Source organism: Chrysemys picta, chromosome 20, assembly GCF_011386835.1.
Source record: "Chrysemys picta bellii isolate R12L10 chromosome 20, ASM1138683v2, whole genome shotgun sequence".
Taxonomy (NCBI): Eukaryota; Metazoa; Chordata; order Testudines; family Emydidae; genus Chrysemys; species Chrysemys picta.
Window position 1 is genome coordinate 5,377,239 of NC_088810.1, and position 24,528 is coordinate 5,401,766.

At 49.7% G+C, this 24,528-nt stretch overlaps 1 protein-coding gene across 1 annotated transcript; it reads left to right on the plus strand.

The window, feature by feature from the left end:
- Window positions 1-3,265: 3,265 nt before the first annotated feature.
- LOC135976898 (uncharacterized) lies at window positions 3,266-7,193 on the plus strand. The gene is made up of 2 exons (XM_065574652.1): window positions 3,266-3,459; window positions 5,930-7,193. The coding sequence occupies exons 1-2, from the start codon at window positions 3,266-3,268 to the stop codon at window positions 6,996-6,998; spliced, it is 1,263 nt and encodes a 420-aa protein (XP_065430724.1). The 3' UTR covers window positions 6,999-7,193.
- Window positions 7,194-24,528: the final 17,335 nt, after the last annotated feature.

Genomic DNA, 24,528 nt, shown 5'->3' on the forward strand with positions numbered 1-24,528 from the left:
TGTCACAGAGCTGGGTGGTATCACCAAGTAGCCCATTGAAACCATGTAGGAATTCCCATACCAGATCAGATTATGATGATTATTTATCACCTGTATTATGGTCCTGACTAGGAGGCAGATGAGATCAGGACCCTATTGTGCCACGCAGTACACACACCAATGGTGAGAGACAGTCCCAGCCCCAGCTGAGATCACGGCCCTGTGGTGCCGCATGCTGGTGGGGATGTTAGTGGAGGTACAACCACAAGAGGTTTGTAGCGTGATGACATGGTCTGGTTACATTAACATGGGCACAGAGAGATATTCCTTGGGAGGTTGGAAGGATGATGTAGGGGGCCTGGTACGAGAGGGGATAGATGTAGAGGGGCCTAACGAGGGAGCTAAGAGGAATCTGTTGGCTCCACTGCGAATGCCACCTGGAGTCTCAAGGCCATTTTACAGGTCTCATGAAACAATTGATCCTGGAATGATTTGGGCTGAATTGTTCTTCAGTCCTCAAAGAGCAGAGTCACTTTGTGACCTTGCTTAGAACGAGCCATAACTGACTAAAGCAGTTTTGTGTGTGGAGGGAAAGTGCGTTTCAAACGCTATTGAAGAGGGTAAAATGTTATAGTGTAGAGCAGGAGTCGATCTGGAGAGACCCCAAAAGTAGTTCAGGTGGCAGCTCACCTGAGATAACCTCATTGTTTCATTCGTATTTAAAATCTGTATTGTGATAGGTCGATGCCGTGTGTGTGCTAGGGCCCTGTTTTACCGGGCGCTGTACAGAGACAGTCCCTGCCCCAGCTGAAATTTGGGCCTTGTTGTGCTGGGCATTGTACAAACATAGATGAACAGAGAGTCCCAAAGAGTTTACAGCTAAATGAACAGGACACACATAAATGTTGTATTTCCAGTTCTGGGAGGGAAGTTTTGTCTCCTAGTTACAGTCGGGGGGCGGGGGGCTGAGAGTCAGGACTCCTGGGTCCTATCCACAGCTCGGGGAGGGGATTTGGGTCTGCAGGGTTAGAGCAGGGGAAGCGGATAGAAATGATTTGGTCCAATTGACGGACTTTAGGACAAATCAACTTCCTTTCTCACCGCACACAGGCATGAAGACTTAGCTAATGGTTGCCTACAATGTGCTCTATGTTCCACCAAAGAAAGGGGAACAGAAGAGCAAACTATCCTCCCTATTCAACTGCATATTTATGGCCCACTGTGTCAGAAAGCAAAACCACCAGCCCTACAAACCACTGCAGGATAAAGCAACCTTGCTCTGAGCATTGCCACAGGGGAACACGGAGCCAGTGTCACTGCAGCTACCCAAGAGTGCAGACAGTCTGGGGTCCAGGGTCCAGGGCTGCTGCTCAGTAGTCTCATCGGGTGCTCCTGACTCCCACCAGCCCCCCAGAACCACTAGACCCCATTCCCCACAGAGTTGTGGGATAGAACCCGGGAGTCCTGAGTCCCCAGCCCTCTGCTGTGACCCACTAGATCCCAGTCCCCATCCAGAGGTGGATAGAACCCAGGAGTCCAGATTCCCAGGCCCTGTGTTCTAATCCTTAGACCCTACTGCCCTCCTAGAGCCACGAGATCTGCCGTGCAGCATATTGTGCATATACCTGCAGCACCATCTTTGAGAAAGTCCTCCTGTCTGTCCTGTACCTCCTGTCTGTCCTGTATCTCCTGTATGTCCTGTATGTCCTGTCTGTCCTGTATCTCCTGTCTGTCCTGTATCTCCTGTCTGTCCTGTCTGTCCTGTACCTCCTGTCTGTCCTGTACCTCCTGTCTGTCCTGTATCTCCTGTATGTCCTGTCTGTCCTGTACCTCCTGTCTGTCCTGTACCTCCTGTCTGTCCTGTATCTCCTGTATGTCCTGAATGTCCGAGTGGGGAAATAGATCGTGTACGTCCGCAGCACCCGTCTTGCCTATTGACCTTTCTCCTGGCTCATCTGGTACAGCTCTTGTCTTTGAACTGCACTGTGGGCTGGGCTTTGAGCCTCACTCACACTCACATGGGCGAGGGAAGCTGCAGGATTAGACTCTGTTACACTGGAATTTGTTCCCTTCTAGCCACTAGGTGGCCACCCCATCTGAACCACAAGGGATGCTGCTAAGATAGACCATCCCCAACACAGAGCCACTGTACATTAGTTCAGATGAGAGCAGCACGGGAAGAAAATTCCTTTATTGGCAAAAGAAAATCACCACAGCTGTTCTGTGAAGTTATTAGAGGTTGACGCTGAGCCTAGAAAATCAGCAGGGAAGCAAACACCAGAGAATGCTACAGACCAGCATTTAAGTAGCACAATAGCAAAGCATTTTGAGCAAGTTTTGCTGCCAATGGTCTGATCCAATCCCCACTGATATCGGTGGGAAGACGCCCATCGGCTCAGGCCTGTGGACAAGTGCCCCAAGCGCGGCAGGCCCAGCCATTCCGTATGAAAAATATTGGTCAAGAATTTAGACCCCTTTTTGTGTAATGATCCCCATCCCCCAGCATGTGCCATCAGCAAGGATTGAACCTAGAACCTTCAGCACCACACTTTAAGCACAGATGCTGAAGGAGCACCTAAGTTCATTAGCAGTAGTAGGCTGTCATCTTCTCGTACAGTTCAGTTACTATGGGGGACACAACACACTTAGGAAGCTCGTTATCTTGAGCCAGCATACAGTTTATGAATGGATCCCATCTCCCCTTGAACATTTCTCCCCTATTCAGCTGGCTCTCCTTCCAAGTGAACAGCATTTTGGCAGTTACATGCATTTTCCCTGCAGCCCATGAACTCCTGTCCCATGGAAAGGAAGACGATGGGAGTGAGGCAGCTGTGAGAATAGAGCAGGCCATCAGCAAAGAGGATGCCCATGTCCAGGGATTTTTCCATCACTGAATGTGGTGCATCACCTGAGACCTGCAGGAAGTAGAAGACGTGATATGGGAGCCAGCAGAGGTAAAAGATCAGGTTCAAGACAAGGTGGACATTGAGGGGCTTCCTGGACTGAGTGAGATGGCTTCTCCTCAGCTTGGCAGCTAGAAGAATGTAGCAGGTGATGATCAAGGCTAATGGGACCAGGAACCCAACCAGGAAGTGGATAGCAACACGGGCCATCATCCTTCTTTTTCTCAGCAAGAGGTTCTCTTGGACACTGTTCAGATTGTCGGAGGTGACGTTCCACTCTGAAGATTAGCTCATGAAATCCCCGAGATCTCTATCATGAAATCCCCCTATCTCTTGCATTGAGCTTGCGGTACCGCAAGGTCAATGCAAGAGATAGGATCCATATGACCAGAATCACCAAAGAAGCCAGACGGGGCGACCTGTGGTTCTGGGACCACACAGGGCAGGGCATGGAGATGCAGTGGTCGGTGTTGATGACAGTGAGGAGGAAAACCCTAGTGAACATGTTGAGCGAGGTGACAATAATGGTCAACTTATACATCACGCTGCCCAAGGACCAAGGAAAGCCCAAGGCTATGTAGCTAACTCGGAAGGGTAGGAAGGAGGTGAAGATGCCCCTGATTGCCCCTCCTGCTTCCCACAGTTGGGAGTAGAACCCAGGAGTTACTGCTTTAACCTACTAGATTCTGCACCCTGCGCAGCACTGAGAAAAGGACCCAAACGTCCTGACTCCCAGCCCCACATCTCTCCCCAGACTGAAGACTGTACAGCTTTTTAAAAGATCATTTCTGATTGGTCTATAACTTATGGGCTTGATGCAGAAATGATGGGTGAGGCTCTTTGGCCTGTGTTATGCACGAGGCCAGACTAGATGATCCTAATGGTCCTTTTTGTCCTTAAAAGCTATGAATCTATTAACCACTAGGCCCCACCTTCCCCCACCACTGGGAATAGAAAGCAGGTATCCTGGTTTACAGTCGCACTGCTCTAACTCACTAGACTCCATTCATTAGTCCAAGAAACTCTTGAGGCTTGATACAGAAGATACAGAACTGGATTTGGACATACAAGACTAGTTCGAATTAGGCTGTTGCACAAATCATTACAAATCGTACTCAGAATCCAGAATCCATAGGGTCAACAGAGAAACATTCCCTATGAAGAGCTCTTGCTTCAAGGGAGATCTATGGAGAAAGAGTGCTGTGATGAGAAGGGGCAACTCCTGAGTAAAGCTGGCCGTCAGTGGGTGAAGGAACGGGAAAGAACATCCTGTAGCGGTGAGAGGAGTTCGGAGATAGACTGGAAAGGGAAACCTCTGCAGCAGCAGTTGGCTCAGTCCCAAATACTAGGCCAAGGCCTGCTCCACCCAATTCAGGACATTTTAACCCCTGAGAAGCCTAAGGGAACTGGTAAGTCAGTAGTATGAAGATGGACAAAAGGATGGATGTGTGTCAACTGTGGACAGCAAGATCATTTAGTACAAGACTGTGAGAACTTACCTCACCCCAGTTTAGTGCACCAACAGCACAGCTGCCTGCTGGAGGATTTGTGTGAAGAAGACAGCCAGCAAAAGAATCACGTAGATGCACAGAGTACAAACTGGGTCTCAGGAGGACAATCCTGGAGAAGATTCAGCATAGCACAAGAGTTTCAAACCCCAAGGCCATAGCTTGGAAGGACAAATGCCCAAGATTCTATTCCCGTTGATTGGAAAGTTTTGCAGTGACAAAATGGGCATATAGGACACGTGATTCACTCCCTGGAGTCTGGCCCTGGACCCAGTCAGGTGAGGAGGAGAAGGAGAAATATAAGACCTGTCTAGACTTTTTGGTGTCCAATGGGGTTTTGTACAGAAAGATTGAGAAAAGAGACGATTTGGGACAGCGAGTGATACCCTACACTCATTGAGACAGCATTATAAAGAATCCATGAGAAGATACGCACCACATGGGGATTGAAGAAACACTAGAGTTGGCTAGAGGTCAGTTTTATTGGCCTCAAATGACCAATCAGAACTCAATCCTCAGTCAGAGGAATTGGACCCAAACAAGAGGAGTCAACTTCATGAAAATCATCTGGAAGGGACACAAACCAGGGAAACTTCCCACCACAACATCTGTAGAGAGTACTGCAGAGATACCTATTGGATCTCACAGAACATGGAAAGTTAGAAGCCAACTAGTCCAATTTGGGGACCATCTCCCTCCCTGTTATTAATGCAAGGGCTGGTATGTAAGGAGTTTTAGACTTTGGTTTGCTGACAAGGCAAGCGTTTGGGAAAGAATCAAGATGCTGCCGTTCTTTTCAAGCGGTGAAGGTGACACATGCTACGTGTTATGAAGACTGAGACCTCATCTCAGAAAGAAGATCAGAGAGCACCAGGTTTGCTCTGTGTGTGCTAACGTGTAAAGGCTATGTTGAAAGCTTGTATTTAAATATATGCAACAGCACCAAAGTGGGAAGGCTGTATAAGGGCTAGATTTACTACCAAATAGCTTGTGTTTAAAAATGATTCAGAAGTATTCCAGATACTATTTGCAGAGTGTTTGCATATGTTCAGTGTTAGTTTATAAGACATTGCACTGGACTCTCTCTCTCTCTCTCTCTCTCTCTCTCTCTCTGAAGCTGCCCGGGAACTGTTAACATCTATCTTTAGGGTTTTACATAACAGCCCTGAGGTTTCTCTCTGTGCAATTCTGTGAAAAGCCTGTGCTTCGGCAAAGAGCTCAGCTGAGGAGGTGCAAGAAAGAGGGGTATGTAACCAAGTTCTACATTCTAGTGGTGCAGCAACCCTTTTCCTGTTCTGTGTCATCCTCAGCTATCACCTCCCCTCTCTTTTCTCCTGTGTGATGTCACCCCAGAGCCCCTGTCGTTTCCCAGACGATTGTAGTAAACAAGTCCGTGGAGGTTCTGCTAGGCCATGTGAGTAATGGCTTCCTCAACCGCGGGCCAGTTCGGTTACTCACCTCAGAGCCAAGGTACTGAATGGTAAATATGGGGGATGGAGTGTGGGAGGGACCCAGTCGTTTGTGGAGCTGACTAAGAAGAGGGCCTGGTAGAATAACACGCAGGCCAGATGGCTCTCCCACTCTCAATGGAGGTGGACCATGCCCATGTTCAAGTCAGCTAAGACCTTCTCTGCCTCCCGACCCACCACCCCATCCTACATCCCTTCTGCTGTCTCTCTACCTCTCACCCCTATGCTCCACCCCCATCACTGCTCCTCCACTCCCTTTGCTGCTCCCATGTTGCTCTCCCCTCCACACAACACTGCCTGTTCCCTCGTTCCCCTCCCTGGGACTCTCATCTTGTTGTTTTGGTTGTACATGTGCAGGCAATGGAGGGAACCCAGCTGCTCCTGCCTCAGTCATCACCTCCAAGCCCAAAGGAGGAAGAGGAGGGGGCGGCCAGCAAGAATTCCTGCTCCCCCCACCACCCATCTTCAACCAGACAGCCCTGCCAAGCCACAACCCAGGGCTCATCTACAGCCTGACGGATGCCACAGTGTCCTCGTCCTCGGTGCTGGTCCAGAGCCTGCCGGGGTCCTTCCCAGACATCTATGATGGAGATACCAAGAAGTGGGAGGAGCATTTCCACAGCATCCAGAGGGCCTACAAGGAATTTGGCAAGGATGATGACTTTGCCATCCGGGTGCTGACCGAGGACTTCACCCTGCCATTCCCTTTCACCTGGCCGGCTGAAGGGGAGGCATCCCTGCAGCCATTCTGTGACCCCACCGATTGCTCCGGGTTCGACTTTTTCCTGCACCCAGGCAAACCCGTGCCTCGCATCCTGCAGCCGCTCCACGCCACCACCCAGGCCTTCTTCAAGAAGAGACGTTTGGAGCAGCTGGCCCTCAGCTATGCCAGCCAGGCTTCCCAGGAGCCACCGGCACAAGCAGCCACTCCCCCGATGCGGACAGACGTTGTGATGATCACCAGCCTGCCACATGTGAGCACCTGCACCATTCCTGGAGACCCCACCTTCCTCCTAAAGGATGGCGAAGGCCTGAGGAACATCCAGCCTGCCCCTGTGGCAGTCTCCAATCCTGCCCCACCACGGCTAGGAAATCCTGGGTTCCTTACCCCAACCATATCCCGTTTAAACCTTCAGTAACGTTCCAGATGTGTATGAACCCAAACGCGGCCCATCTGAAATACTCCAGATGTTTATGAATCCTCGACACACCCTATGTGAACACTCAATAATGCTCCAGATGTTTATGAACTCCAGCACTGCCTGTCTTAATGCTCCAGATGTTTATTGATCCCAGTATTGCCCAACCTAATATTCCAGGTGTTTATGACACCTCCACACATGTTCCTGATGTTTTTGAAGCCCAGGGCTGCTCACCTGGTCACTCGGGGTATGTCTACATTGCAAAAAAATAACCCCATGGCAGCGAGTCGCAGAGCCAAGGTCAACTGGTTTGGGTTCATGGGGCTCATGCTGTTGTGCTAAAAACAGCAGTGTAGACGTTCCCACCCCGGACGGAGCCCGGGCTCTGAGACCCTCTCCCCTTGCTGGGTTTCCAGCCTGGCATGGAACGTCTACACGGCTATTTTCAGCCTTGTAGCGTTGAGCTCCGGAAACCAGAGTCAGTTGACACAAGCTCTGAGAGTCACTGCTGGAACACAGACATGCCCTCAGTGATGATCCAGATGTTTGTTGTCTAGCTGGGATCTGTATGTTACAGTCTGGGTGGAAAGTTTAATAAAAATGAGCCTATCTGCTGAAGAAGGACCCTACCAGCCGACCCTGTACATGGAGAGAGCGAAGGTTAGTAAAATGAAATCAACTTGGACTCATCTTTGGTCTTAGAAGCTGTTTCTGTCACGACCGAATGGGCTCAGCGGACAGAACCCTAGATCCTCTTCCACACCACAGCCAGGTCTCTCGCCAGGGGACGTCAGAGACGAGGTGTGGGAGGCTCAGTCCCGTTACCAGCAGGACAGGTGTCAACACAACTCAGCTGCCCTTTTCACGGGCACCTTCAGCAGCCTGGTCAGGGATTAAAAGAGGCCCAGGCAGGAGCAGCGCCAGGGTTTTTGCCGCCCTAGGTGGCAGCTCCTCCTCTGAGCATTCGGCGGTGGGGTTCCTTCTGCTCCGCGTCTTCGTGGCACTTCGGCGGGGGGTCCCAGAGCGAGTGAAGGATCCGCTGCCGAATTTCCACCGAAGACCCGGAGCAGATGGACCCCCTGAAGGTGGCAAAATGCCGCCCCCCCAAATCCTGCCGCCCTAGGCAACCGCTTAGGGTCACCTAGTGGAAGCACCGGCCCTGGGCTCAAGAGACTGAAGCTCCCGCATCCAGACGACGGCTGGTCAAAAACTTACCATAAAAAATGGTATGTCCCAAAACCGAAATATTTCCATTCTCAAATGCCACCAGGGAGCCTCATGGGAGCTGTAGTGTGGGTGACTCATGCTTTTGGGCTAGGCCCTGGTCAGACTCCCATGATCCACCATGGACAGACAACTGCCATGATGCACGGCCTCCCCTTGCTAAGCGAGGAGCTGGCAGTCCATCGTGGGAGATGTCCAGACGGGGAGCCTGGTCCACTCAGCAGAGCATGAGGCACCAGTTCACAATGGAAATACTGCGGGGGGGGTTGTCCAAAAACTCCAAATTTAACCCCATTTTCCAGATCTAATCTAGACCTCTTCCTACTCTCCAGCCCCTTTCATAGAATCATAGAATATCAGGGTTGGAAGGGACCTCAGGAGATATCTAGTCCAACCCCCTGCTCAAAGCAGGACCAATCCCCAACTAAATCATCCCAGCCAGGGCTTTGTCAAGCCGGACCTTAAAAACCTCTAAGGAAGGAGATTCCACCACCTCCCTAGGGAACCCTTTCGGCCCCCTGCAAATCCATATCATGGGTGTGTGTATGGGGAGCTGAGCTCTGAGTCATGGGGGGCGTGAGGATGAATGTGCCACATGATTCCTAAATTCTGTCCCCCCCAGCACTGCCGAACTCCACTGTGACACTTCCCGGGATACCAGGGCTGGGAGGCACCCTGCTACCCTCTGCTCTCCCCGTGAGAGAGCCGCCTGGGCTAGCCAGGGGCCAGCTCCCGTAATCCACCCGCCACAGGCGACACAAGCAGTCAAACCTCAGCCTGGGCCGACCCCGCGGTCCCTCTGCAGGTTAGCGATAGGCGCACTCCAGCTGCCAAGTCTGCCAAGCATCTTCTGTCTGGAGCCCCTGGGCACTGGACACTCGCTGTGTTTTCTCCCAAGGAACAGCACCGCCCGGTGTGCCGGTTACACCTCAGATCCCCGCTCGACTGAAACGGCCCGGAGAGCTGCTCAGGGAGAAGGCAAGCAAACGTCGATTGAACAAAGAGGAGATTTACAATAATAGCTAATAGGAGTAACTGGAAACCAAAAGTTACATGTCAAATAAAATCACAGCCCATATCCTAGGGCCTAGGCAATTAACCAAAGACTGAGGGTTGCTCCCCCAAAGATCCTTTCCGGCCTGCTTGGCTGTGACCTTCTGTTCCTAGGCAAACACACAACTTGCTTCCTAGGAGGAGGATCCGGCCTGTCTCTTTGCAACCGCAGAGATTTCAAAAGAGTCCTTTGATCTTTGTTCCTAAACCGTGTGCTCCTTCTTGTCGATTTCACGGTCGCTTGTCGATTTCACAACCTTGATTAGCTGGTGGCTGGATATGAAAATAAACTTACACGCTGAGATCACAGTACACAATGATCAGACACAGAGAGAAGCACCTGTCCAAGGCATGTCACCACCTGGTGACCTGCCTTTCACTTCAAAAGTTTTAAGACGTAATTTCCAGTATAAATACATCACTTCTTAAACGTGATCCTACATACATTTCACAAAGACGCTGATGACTCCTGGTTCTCAGCAGAGACCTTAGCTGCCATCCTTCAGTGAATTGTTCTGCACATACTTGACCCAGGGGATCCCTGAAAAACTCTCCCCCCCTCACCCCCGTGCCTTCTGCCAGGTGGCACAAAGAGGTTTCTGTGTCACAGAAGACTTTGGGAAGTCCTGGGACAAATCTGATTCAGTGGGACCTGCGTTCTGTGACCCTAGTGCCCCCCGTGACCCCCCCACACCAACATGCCTCTGCTTCTCCCTCAGCAGCCACCTCTCCCTTAGCCACCTCAATGAATCCCGTCATGTTCCTTTCTACAACCGTTAGTCACCAGTGTCGGGTTTACAATGGTGCCAGCGGCTCCGTGGAGCCGGGCCCATGCTCAGAAGGGGCCCCAGCCCGCTCCACTTGCCCTGCGCCCCGAAACCCTGCTGGCTCCCCTCCACCCATCACTTGCTCCTCAGGCCAAGGGCTCCTCTCCACCCCCTGGCCCCACCCTCTGCTCCTCTCTGCCCCCTGGCTGGACCCCAGTGCCCCTCCGGCTCCGGGTATGGCCTGTCTCCCCAGAGTTGAGCTGCCTGGGACTGGTGCAGAAGCCTGGCCAGTCTCAGCCAGGTGTGTGGGGGTGACAGTGTGGGGAGCTTGCCTGGGCCCCTCCAGGGAAGTGGGGCCTGAGGGAACCTGGGCGGAGCAGGCCCTGGCCTGGCTGATCGCAGCACTCCCGAGGGGCCGGAGCGATTCCCCGACAGACAGTCACCTCCCAGCAGGACCGGTGAGTGCGGCCAGGAGGCAGGGGGTGGGGAGTGGGTCTCTGGGGGTGCTGGGCTGTGAGGGGAGGGGAAGATCTGTGTGTGTTCGGGCACTAGGGAATGGAGCTTCTGTGGGGGGTGCTGGGCAGTTGCGGTGGGCAGGGCCGTCCTTAGGGCACTGGAAAATTTGGGCCAGCAGGTAAGGGCGGGTCGGCTCCCGCACACCCAGCGCGCTGCAGTCTCCTTAGACAGGGGCTGTATTCCCAGAGCCGAATGCACCGGCGGGCGCATTGTGCACGAGGGAGAGGGTACACGGGGATCTGTGCTGAACTGTGTCTCTCTGCCGGGCGTCTCGGTGTCCTTTGGTGCCTCGTCCCTCCCTCCCTGCCTGCGATCCCCGGCTGCCGCTGCGTCTGCTGCGTACGAAGTTCAGTGTGTGTCAGCATTGGGGGGGGGGGGGGTTCTTCTGGGGGTCTGCGGGCGGAGGTGGTGGCTGTGCCCCAACTCGGGCATAGGGGCATCAGTTTAATAATACTGTGTAGGGCCCCATAAATCCTAAGGACAGCCCTGGTGGTGGGGCTGTGGGCAGGGTGGCGCTGGGCGAGGGTGGTGTTGTGCAGGGTGCTGGGCAGTTGTGGGGGAGGGGAGGGCATAGTGAGTCTGGGGGGGCTCTGGCCATAGGGAAATGGGGAGGGGTGTTCCGGTGTTGGCAGGGGGGGCTGTGTGGTGCAGTATGGGCCCGCCCCCAAGGGGAAGGGGCACTCTGGCAGCACAGGGCCAGGCGGGGCACTGTGCGTCTGGCAACTGCCAGTTTGTAAACAGTGCCCCAGTCATGCCAGGCCCCATTGCCTCCGGCTGGCCCCTCCCTCTGGGGACCGACCGACCCCACCCGAGCCAGGCTCCATTGCCTCCATGGGGCCAACAAAATGTTCCTCCCACCCTGTCACGCGGCTGCCCCCAATGCCCTGAGTGCCAGCCCTGGCCTGAGTGATGTCATCGAGGTCTGAGGGGTGGGTCTGTTATCTCCATGATGACTCCATGACATTGTGGAACTTTATTGTGGGCTGGGAAATCTCCGCTCCACCCATTGACACCAGAGGCCAGGCTGTGATTTCCCAATGGCAGGTGGGTGAAAACAATCCTCGAGCTGCGTTGGGAAGTCCCAGCGGTGCCACATCCCCAGGCTCAGCGGTGTGGGGTTTATTTAGGCGCTGGGTGATCTCTGCCCCACAGCCTGCCCTGACTCTGAATGGCTCATTTCCATACCCCAGCCTCCATCTCTCTGCCTCAGTCCAGCCTCTTGGAACCAGGGGCTGTGAGAGTTCCCCGGCCTCCCGGCGGCGTTGTGGGGATAAAGGCAATAACCGCTTGTGAAGGGCGGAGACGCCCCGGTGAGGAGCCCCACCTCGGTTATAATGAACTAATCACCTTCTGCTGCGTTAATGCAATAAACGTCCCGGTTTGCTGAAAGGGCCCGAGCCTCCCTGGTGTCAATCCGGAGTAACTCGCGTATACTGAAAGCAGTTGCAGGGACTTTACACTAGCGGAGGATTTGGCCCCATGAGGAATTCGCTCCATCCATTGGGTGTGAGGCAAACCCCAATGAGGGCAGGGGGATAAATCCCATTGACTCTGATCCCATTGGCACTGGATCAGTCCCGCAATGCGCTTGTCTCCTGTACACTGGCGGAGGCTGTCCTGTGAGTCTGACACCGAGACAGGCCCCGGGAGAGTCAATGTGCCAGGTCTCCGAGGGGAGAGTGACTCAAAACCGACTCACTCTGGATTGGGGTTCCCCGATGAAGCGAGGGAACTGCGCACCGCAGGCTCAGCGAGGCTCTGGAAGGAAAGGGAGACACTGACAGTAGAAAGAACGAGGAGTCCTTGTGGCACCTTAGAGACTAACAAATTTATTTGGGCATAAGCTTTCGTGGGCTACAGCCCACTTCATCTGATGCATGGAGTGGAAAATACAGTAGGGAGAGATATATATGCAGAGAACATGAAAAGATTGGAGTTGCCTTACCAACTCTAACGAGACAAAGCAATTAAGGTGAGCTATTATCAGCAGGAGAAAAAAACCTTTTGCAGTGATAATCAGGATGGCCCATTTCAAACAGGTGACAAATAGGTGTGAGTAACAGCAGGGTGAATGTAACACAAACGGTAGGTTTGTGTTACATTCACCCAGTTGCCGGGTCTCCTGTCTAAGCCCGAAGGGGGCTGACTGTCACTGCTGCCCCTGCACGGCTGCCGGGAGAAGGGAGTTTGACTGTGTCTCTCGCACAGTAATAGTCGGCTGCGTCCTCGGATTGCAGGTTGGTTATTCGCAGATACAGCTCACTCTTGGAATTATCCCTGGAGATTGTGAATCGGCCTTTCACTGAATCAAGGTAGCGTATATCGCTCCCATCGGGGTTTATATCACCGACCCATTCTAGACCCTTTCTGGGAGCCTGTCGGAGCCAGCTCAGGTAGGAATCGCTGAAGGGGAACCCGGAGGCTTTGCAGGTGATACGGACAGACTCCACCAGCTGGACCTGGGACTGGACACCTGTGAATAAAGACAGGCCATTACTATCGGTATAGAAATAGCGATAACACAATATTCTTCTAACTCTGCCAGTTATTCGGAGGGAGGAACGTACCTTCTAAAGCTGCTGCCGCCAAACTTAAAAGGAGCAAAAATCTCATCTTTCCTGGTGCTGGAGCGGAAAGTTCTCAGGCGACCGGCTGGTAACTGCTCAGAGCCAGGGGCTGCGGATCCTGTCTCCGGGTGCAGCCTGGGCAGAGAGCGGCGCAGATTTAAACAGGAAACCATCTCCCTCATTTGCATGCCCCCGCCTTGTAAGAGACACACACTCCTCCTGCCAGTGATTTGATTGGCTCGCCGTAGTGTAAGGGACTGTTGTCCCCTTACTGACATTCAGTGGGGTGTTTTGCTTGGCCAGCTCCCAGCACTAAAAGAATGGGGAGAGGCCAATGCTCCAGGTCAGCCTCAGCCTCTGAGCCTGATTGACAGGGCGGCAGGCTAATGAGAGAGTCAGGAGGCCAGGGGGGGTCCCGTCGTCCCTGTGAGCTGGGATTGCCTGGGTCAGACAGTGGGGGGCAGAGCTAAGGAGAGAGCAGGGGCCCAAGCTGAGCAGGGGAGCAGAGCCGGGCCGGCCAGAGGGGCCAGAAATGCAGCCCGGGAAGCAGGTTAACAAAGTGGGCACAGACCAGCCCTTGGGTTTTTAGGCCACTAAAAACCAACCAGGTTCTTAAAAGCAGAACTTTATTATAAAGGAAAAGTAAAATCAGGATGGAAGGTAACGTTACAGGCTAATCAGATTCAAAACACAGAGGATTCCCCTCGAGGCAAAACTTTAAAGTTACAAAAAACAAACCAAAACAGGAATAAACCTCCCTCCTAGAACGTTCCATGCAGCTCAAGGAACACAGCAGTGTATTTGGGATGTTGTATGATATTCCAAAACTCCTCACTATACCCGAAGAAGACCTACACCAGCAATGCAGGGCACTAGAGACAGTGTTGACACATGATGAGATGGGCGATATTGATGCGAGTGATTGAGGTGATGAATTGAGAGCCCTTTTAAGATACATTTCGGCAGAATCATCTCCAAAGCCTGTTCTGGAGTATATGTCCATAAATAAGAAAACCACCCTCTTTCCAAATGATTCCTCTCTAGGCAAAACTTTAAAGTTACAAAATAAAACAGAAATAAATCTCCCTCATAGCACAGGGAGAATTCACAAGCTAAAACAAAAGATAATCTTAGCTGCTTAGTTCAGGTGTGGCTTTGGGACATGTATTTTCCCTGCCGTGATTCCTCGCTGACCCGGAGAGAACAACACAAAGAGACAAGAGAAAAACCTTCCCCCACAGATTTGAAAGTATCTTCTCCCCTCATTGGTCCTTTTGGACAGGTGCCAACCAGGTGATTTGAGCTTCTTAACCCTTTACAGGTAAAGGAGGGATTTTATGCTACCCTTAGCTGTATGTTTCTGACACTTCCCCAATCCCCATGCCCACAGTGTCTGCTAACTAATCAAATATCCCATCCCCAGCCCTGCAGCCTCTCAATTACTCCCAGGCCCTACGGCTGTTCCCTTGAAGGGGCAATGAGTCTGATCTTACCCTGCTCGCTCAAGCCCAGCATCTTGTACCACTGGCTCTGTCCAGTAGAACCAACAAGTCTGTCTTTACCCTCCCATTGTTGCCCAGACTTTGTAGCCTGCAACTCCTGCCACTTTATTGTCTCGTTGAAGTCATGAAAATTTCTTCTTTCCCTCTGTGAAAGGCCTGCCCCCCACACTGGAGATATCTACCATACGTGAAGATATGGCCCCCATAGCTGAAGCATCTGCCAAGCTTTCATATCCTTAACGTCCGAAACCCCTGCAAGGAAGGGCAGTGCTATTATCCCTCTCTTACAGATGGGAAACTGAGGCACAGAGCGACTCAAGAACGTAATCAAGGCCACACAGGAGTCTGTGACACAGCAGGGGATTGATCTGTGGTGTCCTGAGTCCTAAGCTAATGCTCTAACCACTGGACGACCCTCCCTCCATAACCTGAGTCCCAAAAGCCACCCTGGAGGCATGAATACAGCAAGTAATAAAATCAGAGGCGCTCCCAAGCATGCTCAGACTTTATGTACAGGAGACACATCAGTGGATTATGCTTCCACTAGTTGTACTCAGCTCCTGGTTTACTGGCTGACAATTGTGTAGCAAGTGACGGCTGAGAGTTATCCAAGTCTCCCCATCTCAAGTAATGCTCCCCTGAACTTCCCTCCCCAGCCATGGCTCTCAGGTCGTCCTCCTCAGAAATGTCCGCCATTCCTGGCCCCCGCTAGCAAATCACAAATGGTTTTCCAAAGGAAAGGACTGGCAAGACGGGATTAGACCCGAGAGCCATTTCCTCCAGTATCCCACCTCCGGCACTGGCCAGCACCCACTGCTACAGAGGAAGTCCTTAGAACCCCGCATTAGCCGATCTGGGAATCTGCCCCCATGAAAGTCTCATCCTTATCCCTAACAGTTATTGGGCTGTTCCCTAAGCATGAGGTTTTAGAACCCTTCCAAAATTTGCACTGTCAGGGGCCACGTAAGTACCGAAGAGAGACAGAGCAATATAAAGTGAGTCGGTTGAACCAGTTTTACAGACTGGTGGATATTTGCTTCACTTTATCAGTGGTGTATTTCAGTTCAGCTGAAACCGATTCCTGTTCAATTTAGGATAACACAACATAAACCTGAGTTGAATGGAAAGAAGAGCCTCCACACAGGGGTTTTCATGGCTGAACTACCTCAGATTAAAATCCCACCATTGGTCAAATAATGGATCTTTCTTGTGTAGACAAAGCCTGAGAATCTGGGCCTCTGTTTTCTCTCTCTCCTCTCACAACCAGGACCCAATCCTAGTACAACAAAGAGCTACTGAGGCCCCTCTTTGCCTCGCTGGACACACTATCTTTCACCTGTCGCCGGCGGCATTGCTATGTTGGCACAGTTCTTTCATGCAAGAGCGATTCTGAAAACACATCCACACCTGACAGCCTGTTCTCCCTGTCTGCCCTTGTTCACCTCTGGCAGGCACCGATCTCACGCTGATAAGAGCCATGGGTTCTGCTTCCTCCTCTTAATGACTGACTGTTCCCATTCTTAAAAACCCAATGAACTGTCCAGTGGACAAACAATAGGAGCCTGTTTAGACTCTGACCAGCATCACCTTAGAACAAGAGCTTTAGCCGTTTCCCATTCAGAGACGATGATATAACCAGGATAGTCCACGTCAGCAACCAGAAAGAACATTTCTTAGGCCACGTCTACACTACAAAATTATTTCAATCTAACTTTATGTTGGCTTAGAGCCACCGCACTTATTAAATTGCTTCTGTTTGTACACGTTTGGCTCTTTACATCAGGGGTGCGTGTCCTCACCAGGAGCACTTGTATCAATTGTATTGTCAGTGTGGGGCATTTTGGGATGGCTCCTGAAAGCCAGTAACACTTGATCTAACCAACACATTGTCTACACTTAAACTGTGTCGACCTAATTACATCAACCATAACTATACACTGTCCCAGATTGAGGTGTCATTAGAGGAGGTTTTCGAACAAATTGATCAATTAAACAGCAATAAGTCACCAGGACCAGATGGCATTCACCCAAGAGTTCTGAAGGAACTCAAATGTGAAATTGAAGAACTACTAACTGTAGTCTGTAACCTATCATTTAAATCAGCTTCTGTACCAGATGACTGGAGGATAGCGAATGTGAGGCCAATTTTTAAAAGGGCTCCAGAGGTGATCCTGGCAATTACAGGCCTGTAAGTCTGACTTCAGTACCAGGCAAACTGGTTGAAACTATAATAAAGAATAATATTGTCAGACAGATAGATGAACATAATTTGTTGAGGAAGAGTCAACATGGTCTTAGTAAAGGGAAATCATGCCTCCCCAATCTACTAGAACTCTCTAAGGCTGTCAACGAGCATGTCGACAAGGGGGATCCAGTGGACATAGTGTACTTAGATTTTCAGAAAGCCTTTGACAAGGTCCCTCACCAAAGGCTCTTATGCAAAGTAAGCTGCCACGGGATAAGAGGGAAGGTACTCTCATGCATTGGTAACTGGTTAAAAGATAAAAGAACAGAAGTACTTGTGGCACTTTAGAGACTAACAAATTTATTAGAGCATAAGCTTTCGTGGGCTACTGCCCACTTCTTCGGATGCATATAGAGTGGAACATATATTGAGGAGATATATATACACACATACAGAGAGCATGAACAGGTGGGAGTTGTCTTACCAACTCTGAGAGGCCAATTAAATAAGAAAAAAAAACTTCCTTGAAGTGATAATCAAGATAGCTCAGTACAGACAGTTTGATAATAAGTGTGAGAATACTTACAAGGGGCGATAGATTCAATGTTTGTAATGGCTCAGCCATTCCCAGTCCTTATTCAATCCTGAGTTGATTGTATCTAGTTTGCATATCAATTCCAGCTCAGCAGTCTCTCGTTGGAGTCTGTTTTTGAAGTTTTTCTGTTGTAAGATAGCCACCCGCAGGTCTGTCATTGAATGGCCAGACAGGTTAAAGTGTTCTCCCACTGGTTTTTGAGTATTATGATTCCTGATGTCAGATTTGTGTCCATTAATTCTTTTGCCTAGAGACTGTCCGGTTTGGCCAATGTACATGGCAGAGGGGCATTGCTGGCACATGATGGCATATATCACATTGGTAGATGTGCAGGTGAACGAGCCCCTGATGGTATGGCTGATGTGATTAGGTCCTATGATGATGTCACTTGAATAGATATGTGGACAGAGTTGGCATCAGGCTTTGTTACAAGGATAGGTTCCTGGGTCAGTGGTTTTGTTCAGTGATGTTTGGTTGCTGGTGAGTATTTGCTTTAGGTTGGGGGGTTGTCTGTAAGCGAGGACAGGTCTGTCTCCCAAGATCTGTGAGAGTAAAGGATCATCTTTCAAGATAGGTTGTAGATCTCTGATGATGCGCTGGAGAGGTTTTAGTTGGGGGCTGAAGGTGACAGCTAGTGGTGTTCTGTTATTTTCTTTGTTGGGTCTGTCTTGTAGGAGGTGACTTCTGGGTACTCATCTGGCTCTGTCAATCTGTTTTTTCACTTCAGCAGGTGGGTATTGTAGTTTTAAGAATGCTTGATAGAGATCTTGTAGGTGCTTGTCTCTATCTGAGGGATTGGAGCAAATGCAATTATATCTTAGAGCTTGGCTGTAGACAATGGATCGTGTGGTGTGTCCTGGATGGAAGCTGGAGGCATGTAGGTAAGTGTAGCGGTCAGTAGGTTTCCGGTATAGGGTGGTATTTATGTGACCATCGCTTATTAGCACAGTAGTGTCCAGGAAATGGACCGCTTGTGTGGATTGATCTAGGCTGAGGTTGATGGTGGGATGGAAATTATTGAAATCATGGTGAAATTCCTCAAGGGCTTCTTTTCCATGGGTCCAGATGATGCAGATGTCATCAATGTAGCGCAAGTAGAGTAGGGGCGTTAGGGGATGAGAGTTATTTTTTGTACATAATTCTACATTTGTAAGTTCAACTTTAATGGTAAAGAGATTGCACTACAGTATTTGTAAGAGGTGAATTGAAAAATACTATTTCTTTTGTTTCTTACAGTGCTAATATTTGTAATCAAAATAAATATAAAGTGAGCACTGTACACTTTGTATTCTGTGTTGTAATTGAAATCAATATATTTGAAAATGTAGAACACTTCCAAAATATTTAAATAAATGGTATTCTGTTATTGTTTAACAGTGCGATTAACTGTGATTAATTTTTTTAATCGCTTGAGAGCCCTCGTTATTACACATTATGTGATCTTTGGCTCCATTTTGAATTTGCCTTCATTCAATTTCATTGAATAACCCCTTGTTGTTCTATTACAAGACAAGGAAAACAGAAGCTTCCTTTCCACCTACTCTTTCCCATTCATAATTTGACATACTTTTATCGGGTTTCTGCAGGTAAATCTAATGTGGTTTAGCAGCTGGTGGGGATGTTAGTGGAGATACAACCCCAGTGGTTTGTAGCGTGATGACATGATCTGGTAGCATTAACATAGGCACAGACAGATATTCTTTGGAAGGGTGGAAGGATGATGTGGGGGTCCCGGTATGGGAGGGAATAGATGTAGAGGGGCCTAACAAGGGAGCTGAGAGACATCTGTCAGGATCCTCCTGAGTCAGGAATGATTTGGGCTGAATTGTTCTTTAGTCCTCAGAGAGCAGAGTCACTTTGTGACGTTTCTTAGAACCAGCCATAACTGACTAAAGCAGTTTTGTGTGTGGACGGAAAGTGCGTTTGAAATGCTACTGAAGAGGGTTAAATGTTATAGTGTAGAGCAGAAGTCGATCTGGAGAGACCCCAAAAGCAGATCACCTGAGATAACCTCATTGTTTCATTATTATTTAACATCTGTATAGAAGTAAGTCAATGCCTTGCTGTGCTAGGCGCTGTACAAACATAGTAGACATGTTTCTCAGTTACATGGGCTTGTCTTCACTGCAAAGCTAACTTGAGTTATCACTTGAGTGTTGCCTCAACTCAAGTCCAGACCACACACAAATACCCTTAGTTTGAGTGTAGTGAGCTTTTCATTGGAGCTGGCTGGCCTGTCACGAAGTATAGGCTAAAGCTAAAGTTAGTGCAACTCGCCAGCTGCTAACATGACGTCTCTGTAGTGACGCAGGCTACTCAAGTACTGCTCGTCCTCCAGTGCCTTCCCAGGGTTCCCCTGGTGTGCCAAGAAGGGGCAGACAAGTTATCCCACAGTTCAATAGGAAGGTATCCAAAGAGAAGCTTACTACAGGTCAAAGAACCCTGAGATGTGCCCCCAGCAGCCCTAGCGTCACACAGGGGTGAGTGTAGCGTCAGTGTGGATATAGCAGTGGGAGGGGGATATTACAGCGTGGCTGTTCTCACTCGAGAGGCGTAACTTGCATGTTCATAACTCAAGTTTACCTTGCATTGAAAATACAACTTAAGGTCCTTTTGAGCCTAATGGCAACATAGAATCATAGAATATCAGATCCCTAAATGGCCCCTCAAGGATTGAACTCATAACCCTGGGTTTAGCAGGCCAATGCTCAAACCACTGAGCTTTCCCTCCCCCCTTTATATCAAGCTGCCTCTTGAAGGATACCACAGGGGGAAATGATCCCCCCTAAACCTGCCCAGGGACTTGAACCCTGGACCCTCAGATTAAAAGTCTGATGTTCTACCAACTGAGCTAAACTCAGACCCATTCTAAGGCCATTAGACAGGAAGCCTTGTCCAGTGGTTAGGGCCCTCGCCAGGAGTTGAATTCTTTGCTCTGCTACAGAGCTCTTGTGTGACCTTGGGCAAATCACATAGGCTCTCTGTTTGCCATTCGCAAAATGAGGGTAGCAGCACGTCCCTACCTCATGGGGACGTTTTCAGGAGAAATACATTAATACTAGCCAGCTGGGGATCGCAAACAGGGGAGTTTGACAGGGTGAGGTGATCTCCCTGCTCAACGAACAATGTGCGAGTACTCATCTTGGGGTGAGTCAGGTTGTTTGGCTGTTTGTATTTCTCTTTCTCTTTCAGGTTCTTTAAGTTACAGGGTCAGTTGGGATTGTGTGTCTGAGGACTGTTTGAGCCTTTTTCCCTGGATCATCCTTGATCAGCCTCAATCAGCCTTGTGATCACCCTCCCCTTGTGTGATTAACGAGGGGGTAAGGCTGACCTAGGAGAGAAGGCCTTAAAAGCCAGAGGCTAAGCGACCACAGGGAACTAGGGAACAGGGGTGTTTGAGAGGGAGTTTGTGGGAGGGAGATGTAATATAATCACTATGGTTAGGAAGAGCCGCGTCACCAGTGCCAACGCTGCTCCTGTCTCCTCCACCTGCGCCGGTATCCAGACAGAGAACATAACCATGGATGCCTCTGTTGCCGGCACAGAGGCCCGAGGACAGCAACAGCGGGTTCGTTGCCCGGTGTGCTTCGCGCCAATAAACACACCGGGGTGGAGAAACAAACAAAGTTTATTTGGGATCCCAAAGCGGTGCTAGGAGACAGGCACGTCTCAAATCAAGCACACTAACAGAAACAGTTTTTCTTCTTTTATACATTTTGCAGTTAAGCTTTACCCCTCCCCCTTTCCCTTTCTTTCTTCCCCTTTAGCCCTCCCTTCCCTGGTAACAGTTACGAAGCAAATAACGTTTACATTTAAGCAGTTAAGTTATTTTTGGCACCTATAAGCCTAGCTTGTTAGTAACTTCTTTAAACCGTTATTTTGTCCTTTTTTTCTTTAGCCAGAAACATGCAGGCCTCATTATTACCACTTGATACCGGTGTGAGCAGGGGGTTGCACGCAGATAACTGGTTGCTTACATATTCCAATTGCACCTGGCTTTTGAGGTTGATTAGAGTTTAAACATGGAAGAAGTTTGGTTCATATAGGCCTAGTGCAGGAAGGCTTTATTGACACTTGTGGTCATCTACCCTCCCGAGTTACCTAGGGTGAGGCCTAGTGACGTCAACAGCTCTACCCAGATCCTGCTGTGCATTTGCAGAGACTGTGACCTGCATTTCCCACTCACAGAAAGCCAGATAATATGAGTCAAGTGTGTATCACTGTTGCAAAAAAAGCGAACATCATTCTGGGATTTATTAGCAGGAGTATTTTAAGTAAGACATGAGAAGTGATTCTTCCGCTCTACTTTGCGCTGATTAGGCCTCAACTGGAGTATTGTGTCCAGTTCTGGGCGCCACATTTCAGGAAAGATGTGGACAAATTGGAAAAAGTCCAGAAAAGAGCAACAAAAATGATTAAAGGTTTAGGAAACATGACCTATGAGGGAAGACTGAAAAAACTGGGTTTGTTTAGTCTGGAAAAGAGAAGTCTGAGAGGGGACATGATAACAGTGCTCAAGTACATAAAAGGTTGTTACAAGCAGGAGAGAGGTAAATTGTTCTCGTTAACCTCTGAGGCTACGACAAGAAGCAATGGGTTTAAATTGCAACAAGGGAGGTTTAGGTTGGACATTAGGAAAAATTTCCTGTCTGGGTGATTAAGCACTGGAATAAATTGCCTAGGGAGGTGGTGGAATCTCCATCATGGGGGATTTTTAAGAGTAGGTTGGACAAAGACCTGTCAGGGAAGGTCTAGATAATACTTAGTCCTGCCGTGAGTGCAGGGAACTGGACTAGATGACCTCTCGAGGTCCCTTCCAGTCCTATGATTCTATGATTTTGGAGAGCAAAATGGCATCCTCAGCACAGCATGACTCACATGTATGTTGCATGCGACATCACGCCTCATAGACGATGCCAATTTGCTTTATTAAATGGCATCTTCAGTGCCGCATGTCCTCATACGTGTGGTATGTGCAGGGTCCTGCTGTGTGGAGGATGCCACATCATAGAGCAAAATGGCATTCTCAATGTCTCATGACTTCACATGCATCGTACATGCGAGGTCACGCTGTGCGCAGGAAAATGGATTGCTGCACCTCTATCTGCTGATGCCTGGGGTCATGACAAATAGTTGGGGAACCGCTGTGGGGAAGGTTGAAGGCACTTTTCTGGGGAGGGACTAATAGGGCTGTGTTGTTACCTTAATTGATTGATATGTGTGAGTAGAGGCACCTGGAGATTTTTCTTTGGCATTTGTTTTATCATCATTTAAAGGTATGTTCAGAAGTGACTAGTGATTTTGGGAGCACAACTCAAAACGCCTTTTGCAGAGCATCCAACCTGTGAAAATCAGCTCTCTTTGAAGGCATGTCAATTTGGGCTTCCCAGAATCACTAGGTACTTTTGGAAAATGTTGGCCTGATATAAAGGGCACTTTAAAATGCCCTGTTTGTGTGAAGATACCTTGTAGGTATAAATCACAAATACATGGAGTGTCACCAACAATCAGCCACCACTAGAGGGAGCAGAGAGCCACAATGTCTAATAATGGTGATCATAACCTCATCACCATGAGCTAAAAGCTGCCCTGGCTGCGAAAGCTCGTCCCATCTTTCCGAGTTCCATTGCAGCTCCAATCCTCATATGGACCATCTCTTCTGACAAAACTCGCCTGGGAAGGAGCCATCGGGGGGGACTGAACCCTGGCTAGCTACATCTGAAATCACGCCAGAGCTGAAAGAGTTCTATTTGTTTGTGCAAAGTTAGTTGCTGACTAATACACCTGTGTGTTGTCCTGCTGCTAGAGGGCACACAGCCACACACGGTAGGCATGGGTTACACCTGCATTTTCTTAAGATTTAATAGTGGACTCTAGCCTTTGTAGGCTAAGTTTTGGCATGGCTTCTTGATGATTTGGGAATCTGTCCATGCAGTTTATGAGTTCTGTGTGAGCTTATGAACTGTCCATCTGTATCTTTATTAGATTGCAAACTCCATTTTGAATGTGGGGGCGGGGGGGTCTTCTCTGTGATCTCTTTGTCTCTATGGTAGACGGAAATGCCAAGGTGTAATGATTCAGCACTGACAGTAGAGGGTCATTAAATTGGGATGGTCCCCTATTCAAATACAAACATCCTAGAGAGTAGACCGGCTCCGAACCTGGGGGATCAGTTTGTCAGGGAGTGGGCCACTGGCAATGAAATTGCCTGAGGAGACAGATCCAGGGGTCACACCTGACGGGGATTGAAAGGGTAGAAAGGCAGGAGCTGATCTATTTGGGGTCTTCGGCCGTTGTCACCAGTCCAAGTCAAGGGGAACAGCTGGAAGAGCCTGATGAGGTGGGGGAATCCTGCCTGCCTGAACATAGATGGTCCCCAAAGGACTCCCAAGGGAAGGGTGAGCCAGAGTGAGGGGCATTGTGTTTAGGATATTTGTGGGTTTCTATATGATCTGCTCTCTCTGTGTATTTCTTGTGCTTAAGTGAAGTGCAATAGTATTTTAGAATCCCATGTAAAGTCTGACTCTCCATGTTACATGTTTCACCTTATCATGGCCCCCCTGGGAGAGTTAAACTGGAAGGCTCCTGTCTTCGGTGGGATTCTGGAAGAGGGTGAGTTTAAGCTACGGGGGAGTCAGAGGAGTCCACACTGATTCTAGCAACTGGGAAGTTGGACCTCATGGTTGCAACTCTCAGGAGGGGGTGCTAGATAGATCAGCACCTGGCGTGTGCATATGGACCCCAAGACAGGGCCAGTGTCTGGGCTTGTGTCCGTTCAGACTCTGGAGGCTTGAAAGACATGGAAACCAGTGGCTGGGTCCCCTCACAGCAGTCTGGTGGGGCACTGGATCAAAGCTTTGACAGCTTCCTAACAGGTTGTGTGGAAGTGGCTGCTTTTACAGTCCCAATCCAGTAGAGTCATGCGAATGCGGAGAGGGGTTTAGGAAGAGCTGCCACTTTTATTTCCAGCAGCGGTCGACATGTTGTGAGTGGAGTGATCAAAAAGAGCAGCCCTGCTTCCATCTGCTTTGCAAACTATTATTCTGTTCCCTAGGTTGGGATTTGCAGACAGACCGAAGGAAGTTTGGTATCCAGCTCCCCTAACTGCCTTAGGATTC

What these genes read in the sequence shown, in the direction of transcription:
- LOC135976898 (XM_065574652.1), top strand. Translation starts at nt 3,266, where the DNA reads ATGACCAGAATCACCAAAGAAGCCAGACGGGGCGACCTGTGGTTCTGG. An exon ending in CAAGGAAAGCCCAAGGCTAT is followed by an intron (nt 3,460 to 5,929) that starts GTAGCTAACTCG and finishes CTGACTAAGAAG; the next exon opens with AGGGCCTGGTAGAATAACAC.